We start from the raw sequence: 12,194 nt of genomic DNA on the forward strand, positions 1-12,194 counted from the left end.
AAGGAGGAGGGGGAAGAGGGCAGCAAAAGGAGAAATAAGAAGGTTCAAGGTCAAGAAAACAGTGCAGGAAAGCACAGCTCCATAAACAGTACCACACACGACTGGGCACTGCCTTGTGTGCAGAAGGAGCTGGTGCAGGCTGCAGACTAGGGCATCTGCTGAGGTGAGGGCAGGGAGGCACAGGCCAGGACCAGGAGCTTGGGTTTTGTTCTAAATGAATGAGATGAGCCCTAGAAGGGTTTTGACCGGGGCACTGTTGCTTGGTTTTTACTTTCAAAGATGACCGTGGCCTGCTCTATTCAGAACCCAGGCGAGAGACGCCTGTGACTGAGGCCAGGTGACGGGGTGCATTGATGGGCGGCATATGCCACTGAGGGGGGTGTGATGGGCACCAGGGGTGGGGGAATGCTGCCATTTCCGACACAGGGCCAGGAGGTGAGGTCTGGAGCCTTCTCCTCTCACACCAGGTCGGGGGTGACCCTGAGCGTTCTCACACACTGCCTGCATCCCCAGGTTGCTCCTCCTCTGCATACCCGCTGTGTGGTTGCTCTGCCCTCCACTGGCCACTAAGCCCAGAGGGCCACTGACCCCTGGACCAGCTCTCTTGCACTTAACTCTTCATCCCACGTCCTTCACCACAGCAGAGCCTCGTTGTGTCTGATCAAACTGTCCACACATTCACTAGCTTTGTGGCCCCAAACAGAATTTTCAGCCTCTACACCTGTTTTTCATCTGTGGTTAGTTCTGGCAATAATAGTCCAGGATGGTGGGAAGGTCATAGGCAAAGGGCCTTGCAGACAGGGCACTGCCTGCTTTCCTCAGCGGCTCCCCGTGGGGCACGTGCCCCTCCAGTACTCTGGTCTGTCCCTCTTTGTCCTGGCTTTGCGGCACTCTTGCAGCAGCAGCTGGCCAGCCCGCTCCATTCCCTCCCTGTTTGCACATCTCCCTCAGCTCCTTCCTGCCGCGGGGCTGTGCTGACCTAGGTGTAGCTCGTCCACGCTTTGCTCAGGCTCTGCTCAAAGCTGCTTCTTCAGAATAGCTAATTGCGGACCACCCCCCTCTACAGACAGCATTTTGGCCACTCTTTACACACTTCCCTTCTTTATTATTTTCTTCTCAGCAGGGAACAATGGATCTGAGTTATATCTGCCTTCTTCCATTAGAATGTCAGCTCCATGAGGGCAGAGTTTTGCCTGCTTTGTTCACTAAGGTTCCCCAGAGCCCAGGATGTGCTGGCACCCAGGAAGCAAATACTTGTTCAAATACTTGAAATCAGGCTCTAATTCCTAGTACCTCAGCAAGAACGATCAGAGGTTCATTCTTTCGAATAAAATCTACAAGCTGCCTGTGATGGGCACCAAGCACATTAAGAGCAACAGTGGGTCAAACCGCTATGACTGTGGTCACGGTGCACCTCACCGCCGTAGCTCAGCACAGGGGCACCAGGTCCCTTAGGACGTGCTGGCAGAAGTGGACCGATCCCTCACGTGAAAGATCCATTCAGGGAGCAAGACAGATCAATGGATTTTAATGAAGCAGAGCATGAAAGTTCAATGATATGGTTTCAGATTCCACAATGCAACTGATCTGTTCTTTTTAAAAATAACTTTAATTTTGAAAAAGTTTAAATCTCACAAGTTATAAAAATATTACTGAGAGTCCCACGTACAATTCACCCAGCTTTCCCCAACAAGAGTACCTAACATGGCCACAGTCCTTGTCAAACCTGGCAGCGGACATGGGTGCCAGTCTGTTCACTCAGGTGAGACCTGAGTAGGTCTTCACCTGTTTTACACACGCTCATTTCTTCTTTCTCCAACTAACCTTTAAGAAACTATCACAGGTCCAATTTTAGTGCAGTTATCAAGAAAGAACATCCATGATGATCAGAAAAGGATATTAAAGTACTCTTCCCTTTTCCAATGACATATCTGTGCGACTGCTGCAACCACACACACACAGACCACAACAGACAGATGCAGAATCCAACCACCTTCAATTAAGTCAGACATTAGATTTACAAAAATGTAAGGCAATGCCACTCTCCTCGCTCCATACTTTTGTTTTGGAAAAAATATTTTTCTTTAAAATGTTATATTAACACACAATGGGTTTATAACCTTACTTTCAAATGAATACATATTTTTGAATGCCTTAGTTTTAATTTTAAATGCCATAAATGCTGACAGACATAGCCCACATAAACCCAAGCAGCTGGGGACCCCGGTAGTTCCTGAGTTCTGCGAGGGGACCCCGGCAGCAGATGAGCCCCGTCCCACAGAGCCCCCAGGCCCTCCGAGGCACCCGTGCACTGTGACAAACCTGGAAACTTTTTATTCTTCAGTTTAAACAGATATATTTGGGTAACTTATCCAGAGGAAATGAAAAGTTCAGAAGTTTCTGGAGTGATTGTCAACAGGGGAATACAATTTGTATCCAAACTAAGTATTTCAAAATGACCTTTTTAAACCACTTACTATTTAACCTAAATTCAAGTACAGTAGTCAAAGAAATGGAAACTATTATCAACCTTACAGAATTCACATCTTGTTCTTTTAAGAATGATCTTGCATTTAAACAGATTTCTTTCATTATGCAAATCCATGAAGTAAACAGTAAAGTTTAAAAAATATATTCTTTTTAATAACTTAGTCTAAGATTTTGTGTTGGTTTGGTCCATTGCTGTGAAGAATACACAGACAGCAGCTGTGATGAGTAGATGCATTCCCTCATAGAGAAGCTTTGGAGAAAACACACTCCATATAAATAAATGATAACGCAGGGATGTCACAAAAATGATATATGCACAAACTGGAATAGAACAAATCAGTGCGTAGCAGAAGCAAGCATGACTCAGTGCCGAACCGCTGTTAATAAAAAGGGAAATGTGCATTAGTACACGCCACTTCTGGATCATGTGAGGCATGAACACACACACATAATCGATATTTGTACTTTGACTACAGTAATTCCTGTTCCTGGGACTTAGTCTGGTGGGCACTGTGGCGCCCGAGGAGAGGACAGCTGCAGACGGGCACCTCCAGTCACTTAGGGCCACCACAATCTGCAAAATAGTTTTGAAAAATGCACCCCCAAATTCTACAGTTATTTATTTTAAAATTATACACGTTATAACATATAAACAATGAAAAGAAAATCACGCAAGGATGAGATACGTGTGGTGTCCAGGGGGGTGTCTGGTCTGTCTGGTCTGGTCTGGGGACGTTGGCTCACTCCTGAAATAAGAACAGTCCCCCTCAAGGCACATGCACGCACTGCCTTTGTTTCCAAGCCATCTCCACACATTACATAAACCTAGCCTGTTCTTCAAGGCACCTTCCGGGGACTGTGACCATTTCGGGATGACAAGTTCCACCACCCAGGCACCTTTCACTCCTCGTCAACCCACAGATCCTCGGGGGCCAGGCTTTCCAGATTCCGGTCCTGGCGCCTCTCCTCACACCCTGCACGGAGTCTCCAGGTGGCCTGTCCGCAGGCATCCGCGACATGCATCGCTGCTGCTAACCCCTCCTGGCGCAGGGGCTCCACCACGCATGCAGATGTCCTCACCTGGCCCTAACTGGCTCCCCACTGGGGCTTCAGTGCCCGTCCTTCCTGCTGGGCTCTCCAGTTGCCCGTCACCCTCAGTAGGCAGCACGCTCTGCTTCCTTCTCCTTGCATCACGCAGCCTCGACTCCCACCTGCAGGCCCTCTTCTGGGATGCTGTCCTGACCCCTCACAGCAGCGCTGTGACTGGCTCATTTCACCGCTGCCCCACCAGACCACGCGCTCCTGGAGTGACTCCTCACGCCCACGCCTTGGGTCCCACTTGGGATCCAGTCCATCCGGCAGGGGATCCCTGGAGAGCTGGGCCCCGAAGCATTGCCTCCTCCCTCCCCAGGGCCTTTCCCCCAACACCCAGCAAAGGGCACCCTAGGGAAAGGCCTAGTGGATGACGGGCCTCAGCGCGGGCTCTGCTGCCCCCTCCTGGGGCATCAGGGTGTCTGTGCTCAGCTGGGAGCCTGCTGACCCCACTCCCCTCTTGACCAGACAGTGAGGGAGGGGAGCTCAGGACACTCACTTCCTTGTGTTTCGATTTCACACACTCCGAAGACACTGACTGGAGTCCCTTCCAGAGTGACAGCCAGTGGGGTGACAGTTCCCGTAACCTCAACAAATGACAATTTGCGACCTAGGGGATGAACGAAGGACCTGCAGCTTGGACCGCTCGGCTGTCCCCACTGCCGAGCTCCAGACCGGAGGCCAGCTCTCAAAGCAGAAGGGCACAGGCCACCCAGGGCCCAAATTTTAAGCCATTAGGAATATATCTTCTTTTTCTACCACTTTAATCTGGTTATAGTTTTTTTTTACTAGAAAAAATAGAAACAATGAATGAAACTTGAGTGAAAATGAAGAAAAACCTTTTCTAAAATAAAGGAGAAACATTCCTTAACTGGGGCAAACACCATACAATGCTCCAACTGATGAAAACGCTTTCAACTCACTTTAAAAGAATGCTTTCATGTCTTTTTTTCTCCCCAGTACAAGTGGAATAGATGAGAAGTGCCAGGAAAATCAAGTTGTGATTTTAGCACCAGGAAGCTGCTCTTCACAGACGCCCAGGCTCTCACCGTCTGGCCCTCACCCACCTGGGTCCCCCTGCCCAGCAGACCTGGGGTCTGCAGGCGCGGTACACGCAGAGAACCATGCTCCAGGGCAGGCAGCCCTCTGGGGCAGCGGTGAGCGCACCTCACCGGCTCACGGCCCCTTGGTCCCCGACATGCAAAGACACCTGTCGGTCAGTTTGGGCCTCTCGACCCCACCAAACCCACCCCCCGGGGCACCTAGGAATCCGCTAATGAAAGAACCCCCAGATCGGCGGCGATCCTGTGCTGACGTGGGCTCACGTCCAGCACGAAAGCCTGGAAGGGTGTCCTGGGCCCCTGCACAGTGACCCCACGTCCGTCCGCTCCCGCCAGAGGCGCTCGGCTCGCGGGAGACCAGATAGGCAGCGGCTGATCAGAGGGGAGTCTGCCCAAAGACACCCCAGAGGCCACACGCAGGCACTCCCCTCGTCCTCAGGAAGCCTGCGGCTGGGGAAAGAGAGCCTCTCGCTGGGGAAGCCAAGGCTCAGCCATGGCACTTTGGAGAGCAGGTGGAGCCCACCGGGAGCCGCGGCCTCAGAGCAGAAGCCCACCCTCCTCAGGGGGAACCGTCCCTTGCTTTCTTGCTCCAAAATCTGACGCTCACCTTCGCCCCGTCCACCAATGTGGACATGAGCTTGGTGCAGAGGCAGAGGGTCCCGGAGGCCTGTGTCTCAGGAGCTGGTCTGGGGGTGACACGTGGGACTGAGAAGAACCCGTGAAGGGGGCCGAGGAAGCGGGGGTGGGTTCACTGTGGGGTCAGACGTCACCACAGTGAGGCCTCCTCGGGCGGGGAGGTGCGGGCCCCGAGGGGGGCGGGGGCAGGAAGCTCGCCCTCCCCTCAGCTGCAAAGTGTCCTCCTGGGGCCTCCCTGACCCGCTTGACCCTCCCGGGGTGTGGAGGGGAGCGTGCTGGGAGTTCAGAGGTGCTAAGGGAGCCTCACACCCCACGGCACCTCACATGGGCCTACAACCCATGGCGGCGACACCATTGCCCGTTTTACAGACCGGGGAGCCAGGGCCCGCGTGGGAAGCGCAGAATCAGGCAGCCACACACCACCTGGGCTGCACTCTGCCAGGTGGGCCCGGGCACCGCGGTCACCGTGTGGCTAGAAGCTGGAGGTCCCTTCCTCACGAAGCCCCCTTTCTGAGCGGAGCGGGTATAAACGAGGAAGGAAGCACTGAGTGTGAGGGGCGGGGAATGCTGGGGAGTGAACAGGCAGGGGAGGGGTGGACGGAGGGATGCGCTGGGCAGGACAGAGCAGTGGGCTGCCCCGTCAGTCCGCTGGGAAAGGAGCCTTCGGGGCTGGTGACCGTTGGACTCCATGGGGGCAGGACAGGGCAACACAGAGTCGCACCCCCATTGCCAGCCCCTCAGGATTGTCCGGGCCCCTGTCTCCCTCCAGCAGGGATCCTGGAAGTGAGAAGCAGCATCTCCTGTGCTCTTGTTCCAAAGGGAACCCCCCATCCCCCCCATCCCCCCCGCCCTGTGCTCCAACCAGGTCACTGGCAAGTAGAGAAAATGAAAAGAGACCTTCCTTCTTGTCCCTCTGGAGACACACCTTGGTACGAGCTGGAAAAAGCCAGCAGGGGCGTCTGAGCCGCCCCCACACAGACCAGCCCTGCCACGCACTGTGGACTGTTCAAGGTCAAGGAAACGGATGAAAATCGAGACCTTTGAGCCCTTGGGGTTCAGGCACCCTGTCTCTGGAACACGAGTTAATCTGCCATCAGATTAAAGATGAAGGAGCCTCACCTGCTGGCTTCTGAGGTCAGGAAGTTTACCAGGTGGCTGGCCCACAGCACAGGCCCCGTGTATGTCGCAAACGTCGTCAGGAGCATGGCTGGGATCTCCACATAGGCGTCCAGGCCCACGAAGCCTGCTGAGATGTCTACGGTGGCGATGCTGTTGGAGTTTCCCTGGACACGGGGAGAAACAGGCTGAGCCGGCTGGTCTCATACCATGGCCACTAGCAACTGTTGAGAGCCGGTCACGGTGACCTGGACACACAGGCGCCCCAGCTGCCCGTTCACTCCTGGTTCCGGGGCTGACCCTAGATGCTGTCCCTCCACCTGCCCACCTCACGCCCAGGCAGGAAGAGCAAGTGGAATGTCTTTTACCTTCGAGAAATTATACAAATGTAAGTCTGATGATGAACTATGGAAAATTCCAAACTTCCCCAGATCTATTTACTTCAGACACACCGACCTCCCTCCTCAGGGACCCAGTCTGAGGGCTGCACGTGGCACGGGGGAGCTGAAGGCGGTGTTGCCACACGGCTCGCTCGAGGGTGGACGCCGCCATTAGGGGCGGAGGGAGGGCGAGCTGGCTGCCTGGCGTGCGGCTCAGGTGTCAGGTTCAAGATCTGGGCCAGTAACAGGACAGCTTGCCCCGCGCAGGGAGGGCGGGGCTTTGAATCCCAGGGAGGGTCTCACAGGGTTCGGTCCCTCTCCACTCTCAGTCTTTACTGAGGCTGGGGGCCTTTTCTGAGACACTCATGATGTTTACGGGTCTGACGGCACAAATGTCTGTCCCAGCCCAGCGAAGGCCCCTCCCGGGAGCTCTTGACCCGACGGCCTGGGACACAAGTCCGGCTGGGTGAGGCCCACCGCCTTCTCCCTCAGCCGTGTGGCACTCCAGGCAGTCGCTGGGTCGTGGTGCAGACCCCAAACATCTCAGAGCCGCGCTCTTCCCTCGTCAATAACCTCCTTCATGCAGCTTCCCCCTTGACCCCCTGCTCTGCCCACGTCCGCCTGGGCTTTCCCCCAACTGCACAACCCCCTCCCTGGAGAAAGAGAAGACCCTAGAGCTGCTGAGAGGAGCAGGGGAGGGAGAACAAGAGTCCCAAACGCCACGCTGAGGGGAGGTGGGCCGAAGATGGAAAAGCGGGTCCCACACCAGGCAGGTCGCTGGAGGTCCCGCTGAAGCCGATTCAGCCGTCAGAGAGGGTCGACCTAAGGTGCGGCCTGCATGCTCTGGGGCTTTCCTTGCATTAACTCGCTAGATCCTCGACAGTCCTGACACCGTGCAGGTGGGGAACCGAGGCAGGGAGAGACCCAGGGGCCCGTGGAGAGCTGTGGATGCCAGCCGGGCACCACGCTCCTGACCCCGTACCACGAGGAGCTGGTGAGCTGAAGGCCGGAAGGAGCGGAGAGCCTGTGATTCTCCTGCCAGGAAACCCGACAGTGAGAAAAGGGAGACGCCTGAGGGAAGGGCTGTGGGAGGGGAGATGAGGACGGCCCCAGGGGTGCTCTGCTCCCAAGGCCGCACAACTGCTGCTCGTCTGGCCTGCTGTGGGGCCCGCCGTGCAAGGGCCGACCTGCGCTGGTCTGCTCCTGAGGACCTCTAGCACGTTTGATGGTGCCCGCTGCAGGGACGCCCGTGGCCGTTGAACTCGTGCACTCTGGCTGCCCACGGGTAGCGCCTGAGATGTGCCAGCATCACACGCCATCACGGAAGCTTCGTGCTCACCCCCGTGGGACGAGGCCACATGGCCCCCAGAGGAGCACACCGAACGTCAGAGTCTGCCTCCTCGCTCGGGCGTCACCTGTGGTCAGTCTTCCTGACACTGAGGCCTCAGCGCTGAGCGAGGCTGCCTGAGCAGTAGCCGCCTTCTCTGTCTGGGTTCAGAGGGAGACTGTAGGCACCTGCCTGATCAGGCCAGCAGGGTCTGCTGTGCCCCCAGGACGCACCTGCAGCTTGCAGACTGTGTGGGCGCTGCCGGGAGGGCTCCCACGCAGAGCTGTGGGGCTGTGCACCCCCGGGCAGGGGTGTCCTGCGTTTATCAGACAGGCCCACGGTTCAGCTGGGCCCTGGGGAGCCTGGAGAAGGCGGAGGGACGAGGCGGTCTTCTGATGTGACAGCGCTCCCATTCCCCACCAAGCCACTTGTGCTCAGAGACAGAGTGCCGATCATTAACTGACCTCCAGACGGGAGGCAACCCCCAGGAACAGGCCTGCGAGTGACGTCCAGATGAAGAGAGGAAACAGACTGATGTGGGCTATCTGGACATTTCTTGAAATGTGCAGCGAAACCTACAGTGCTTCCGAGGCCACACGTGAGCTACGCCAACCGGCCGGCCGGACAGCCTAACGCAGGCGCGCCCGGAAGAGGCCCTCGGCCGCTCTCCTCGCGCCCCGCTCGGGGCCCACGTCCACGCCGGTCCCTTCGCTGTCTTCCCACTCCCGGATGGCACCCTGCATTTCCCCACATCCGTCACGCCTGACACCTTCTGAGAGGTACGAACAGCTGTGTCCTCGGTGGTAAAACAGCATGAGGCACACACAAGGAACAGAATCCGCGGTCCGGTGCTTGGCTGTCAGAGAGGGCGCCTTCCCGCGACGGGCGGCTCAGACGCCAGGGAGGTGTGGTCCACGCCCTGGATCCGCAAGGACCCCAGCTGTGGCGTCGCTGCGGGGTCCTGGTGACAATGGTAGGCACTGAAAGTGGGGGTCCTTGGGGCGAGGCTACAGCTGGAGTGAAAGGGAGATGGAAGCAAAGTGGGGCTGGAGGACTGGGGAGGCACAGACGGGGGGAGGGTCAGGTCACATCCCTCCAGGACTTACAGATTTCTAGTACTTTACCCCTACCCACTTCTGGGCTTCAGGGAACAAAAGGAAAAGCCGTGCAACTGTGGTGAGGCTGGAAGCAGCCGGAAACCAGGAGACGAGGAAGAGGCCCCAGGCCAAGCTGCCAGGACACAGGGAACCAGGCAAGCTCCAGGGTCTAGACAGAGGAGAAGGGAGGAAATACAGATCCTCACTGTACAGATGGGAAAACACACTTAGACGTTCAGTAGGTTTGCAAAGTTCCTTGGCCGGAGAGTGCGGAGTGAGATGGGGACTCTGGCGATTGCGCTCCACCCTCAGGGGTGATGCGTGCGGTACAGGTCAAGGGCGGGGCCACCTGACCCAGGGCAGCGATGCAGGAAGGCTGGGGTGGAACTCGGTCCCTCCAAGGCCAGGAGCTGGATGCTCTGTTCACCTGTCCAGGTGCTTCCCAAGTACACAGCTGCACCATGAGGTCTACCCTGGAGGCGGCTGGACTTGCCTTTACGGGCCCTTCAACACGGGAGAGAAGACGTGACAACCACGGGGCCCAAGAGATTAATAACCAAGTGTGAGCCCCAGAAATGCCCAATGCTGACAGCCAGGGGAGCAGGTGAGAGCAGTCATCATCCACATCTGATAAAGCCACGGGAACATGATGCGCTGCCCTAACCGCCCGCTGAAAGTAGATCCAGCACAGCTACTATACACCGCCACCAAGGATGTCTGTCTTAAATAACTAAACGTACTTTACGCTATATGTGCAATTTAAGCATGATTCACCATGCCATACTGACAGTTCTTTCACTAAACATACAGTATAACTTCCTAGCTTACGGTAAAATTTTCTCAAAGAAAAACTAAAAGATAAATGACATAAAGAGTTAAGAGTCTTCTACCCACGATAATGATGAAAACCTACCTGAAAATAGAAGAACGCTTGACCAAACCAGTAATGCATCACGGTGACCTCAGCTGCGTCGTGCCTCAGGGGCCGCCAGATGAACTGAGTCATGATGGTCTGGATGACGAGGCTCAGGGCTAAGACGGGAAGATTGTGGGGTCTGAGGAGCAGCGCCGCTAGCAGAACTAACCCGCTGTATATTTCCCAGAGGCCCACGGTCTTGACTGTGAAGTCATCAGCAGTGATCTGAGATTTAAGCAACCCTTTGGTGCCCGTGAACAGAATGCCAAGGACAAAGACATAAACAAAACGAGCTTCGGTGATGCCCCTAAAGAAAGCAAAACAAGTCAGATTCATTAGCACCAGCTAGAAAAATTCAAACACACGTTTTCCCATGAAAACCACGTGTCTACTGAGCTGACAGTACAAGCTTCAGGACCCACCCACCGGGGGAGCTCTGTGAAAGTGAGGGCGTCTGCATCTGCACATCAGCCCCCCCAGGACGCCACACCCAGAGGCCGGCAGGCCTGTCCGCTCTGTGCTCACTTCTCTGATGGAGCCGGCTTACAGGAAAACTTGCTCCTGTGGCCCAAGGATCACCTAGGTGTAGGACCAGAGCCATTACTTGTAGCCAAAAGAACTGTCCACCTACTTTGCATAGTTAGTTTGAAAAACCACTGCAGTAGGATAAGGTCCAGCTCTGTCAGGAAATTCCGTAAGTTCATAAATGCTAAGACACAACCGAGCATGTTCACAACCAAGCAGATTTAAGTACGTGCTTGCATGTGTGTATAGACACACACATACAGTGGTGCGGTCCAGACTGCGGGTCTGGAGGAAGGTGGCGCCAGGTTAGTCTGGGCACTGCCACAGACGAGCTCTGCTGTTGGGACAAGTTAATTACAACTTCTGATGCTCAGCTTCTTATTCATAAAATGAAGAGAAGTGGTACCAACACCTCACAAGGCTGTCCTGACAATTAAACAAGAGAACGCACGTAAAGCGTTTGGCACACAGTAAATATTAAATACTACTGTGGATTAAGTATTTTAGCACAGTCATCATCTGTAAAGGATACAATTTATGGCACTATACATTCCTAAAACATATTTTACATCAATTTCATAAATCAAACATTTTATATAATATTAGAAAAGCTGATTATTTAAAGTGACGCTAAGTAAATAAAATTTTAAATGAAATGTTCACCTTAAGAATGTATCTGGGGACATCGTTGGTGGTGCAGTGGTTAAGAATCCGCCTGCTAATGCAGGGGACACGGGTTCAAGCAAGCCCTGGTCCGGGAAGATCCCACATGCAGCAGTCACTAAGCCCGTGCGCCGCAACTACTGAGCCTGTGCTCTAGAGACCGCGAGCCACAACTACTGAAGTCCGCGCGACTAGAGCCTGTGCTCCACAACAGGAGAAGCCACCGCAATGAGAAGTCCGCACACCGCAACAAAGAGTGGCCCCTGCTCGCCTCAACTAGAGAAAGCTGCACTCAGCAATGAAGACCCAATGCAGCCAAAAATTAAATAAAGTAAATAAATTTAAAAAAAAAAGAATGTATCTGTGTTGAAAACTGAATTTTCCTATATCAGATTTTCTTAGGAAAAGGTTTATGCATTTTTTAAAAATAAAATTATTTATCTTATTTATTATTTATTTTTGGCCGCGTTGGGTCTTCGTTGCTGCATGCGGGGCTTCCTCTAGTCGCAGGGATCGGGGGCTACTCTTTGTTGCCGTGCATGGGCTTCTCACTGCGGTGGCTTCTCTTGTTGTGGAGCACGGGCTCTAGGCGTGCGGGCTTCAGTGGTTGTGGCACATGGGCTCAGTATTTGTGGCTTGTGGGCTCTAGAGCACAGGCTCAGTAGTTGTGGTGCATGGGCTTAGTTGCTCGGCGGCATGTGGGATCTTCCCGGTCCAGGGATCAAACCTGTGTCCCCTGCACTGGCAGGTGGATTCTCAACCACTGCGCCACCGGGCAAGCCCAGTTTCTGCGTTTTTAAAAAATGCTTTTTTTTTTTTTTTTTTTTTTTTTACAGAACTAGAACAAAAAAGTCTTAAAATTTGTATGGAGACACAAAAATCCCCGAGTAG

General features: G+C 54.3%; 1 protein-coding gene across 3 annotated transcripts in view; it reads right to left on the reverse strand.

The window, feature by feature from the left end:
* Nucleotides 1-2,653: 2,653 nt before the first annotated feature.
* PIGG (phosphatidylinositol glycan anchor biosynthesis class G (EMM blood group)) overlaps nt 2,654-12,194 on the reverse strand; it is a 39,524-nt gene continuing 29,983 nt past the window's right edge. For all 3 annotated transcript variants that reach the window (XM_007467895.1, XM_007467894.1, XM_007467893.1), the window contains 3 exons: nt 10,113-10,422; nt 6,399-6,562; nt 2,654-2,867 (listed from right to left, as the gene is read on the reverse strand). In XM_007467895.1, coding sequence (XP_007467957.1) covers nt 2,654-2,867; nt 6,399-6,562; nt 10,113-10,422 — 688 coding nt within the window. The remainder of the gene's footprint in view (nt 2,868-6,398; nt 6,563-10,112; nt 10,423-12,194) is intronic.

This window comes from Lipotes vexillifer, unplaced genomic scaffold, assembly GCF_000442215.2.
Source record: "Lipotes vexillifer unplaced genomic scaffold, Lipotes_vexillifer_v1.1 scaffold966, whole genome shotgun sequence".
In the NCBI taxonomy this organism is placed as follows: domain Eukaryota; kingdom Metazoa; phylum Chordata; class Mammalia; order Artiodactyla; family Lipotidae; genus Lipotes; species Lipotes vexillifer.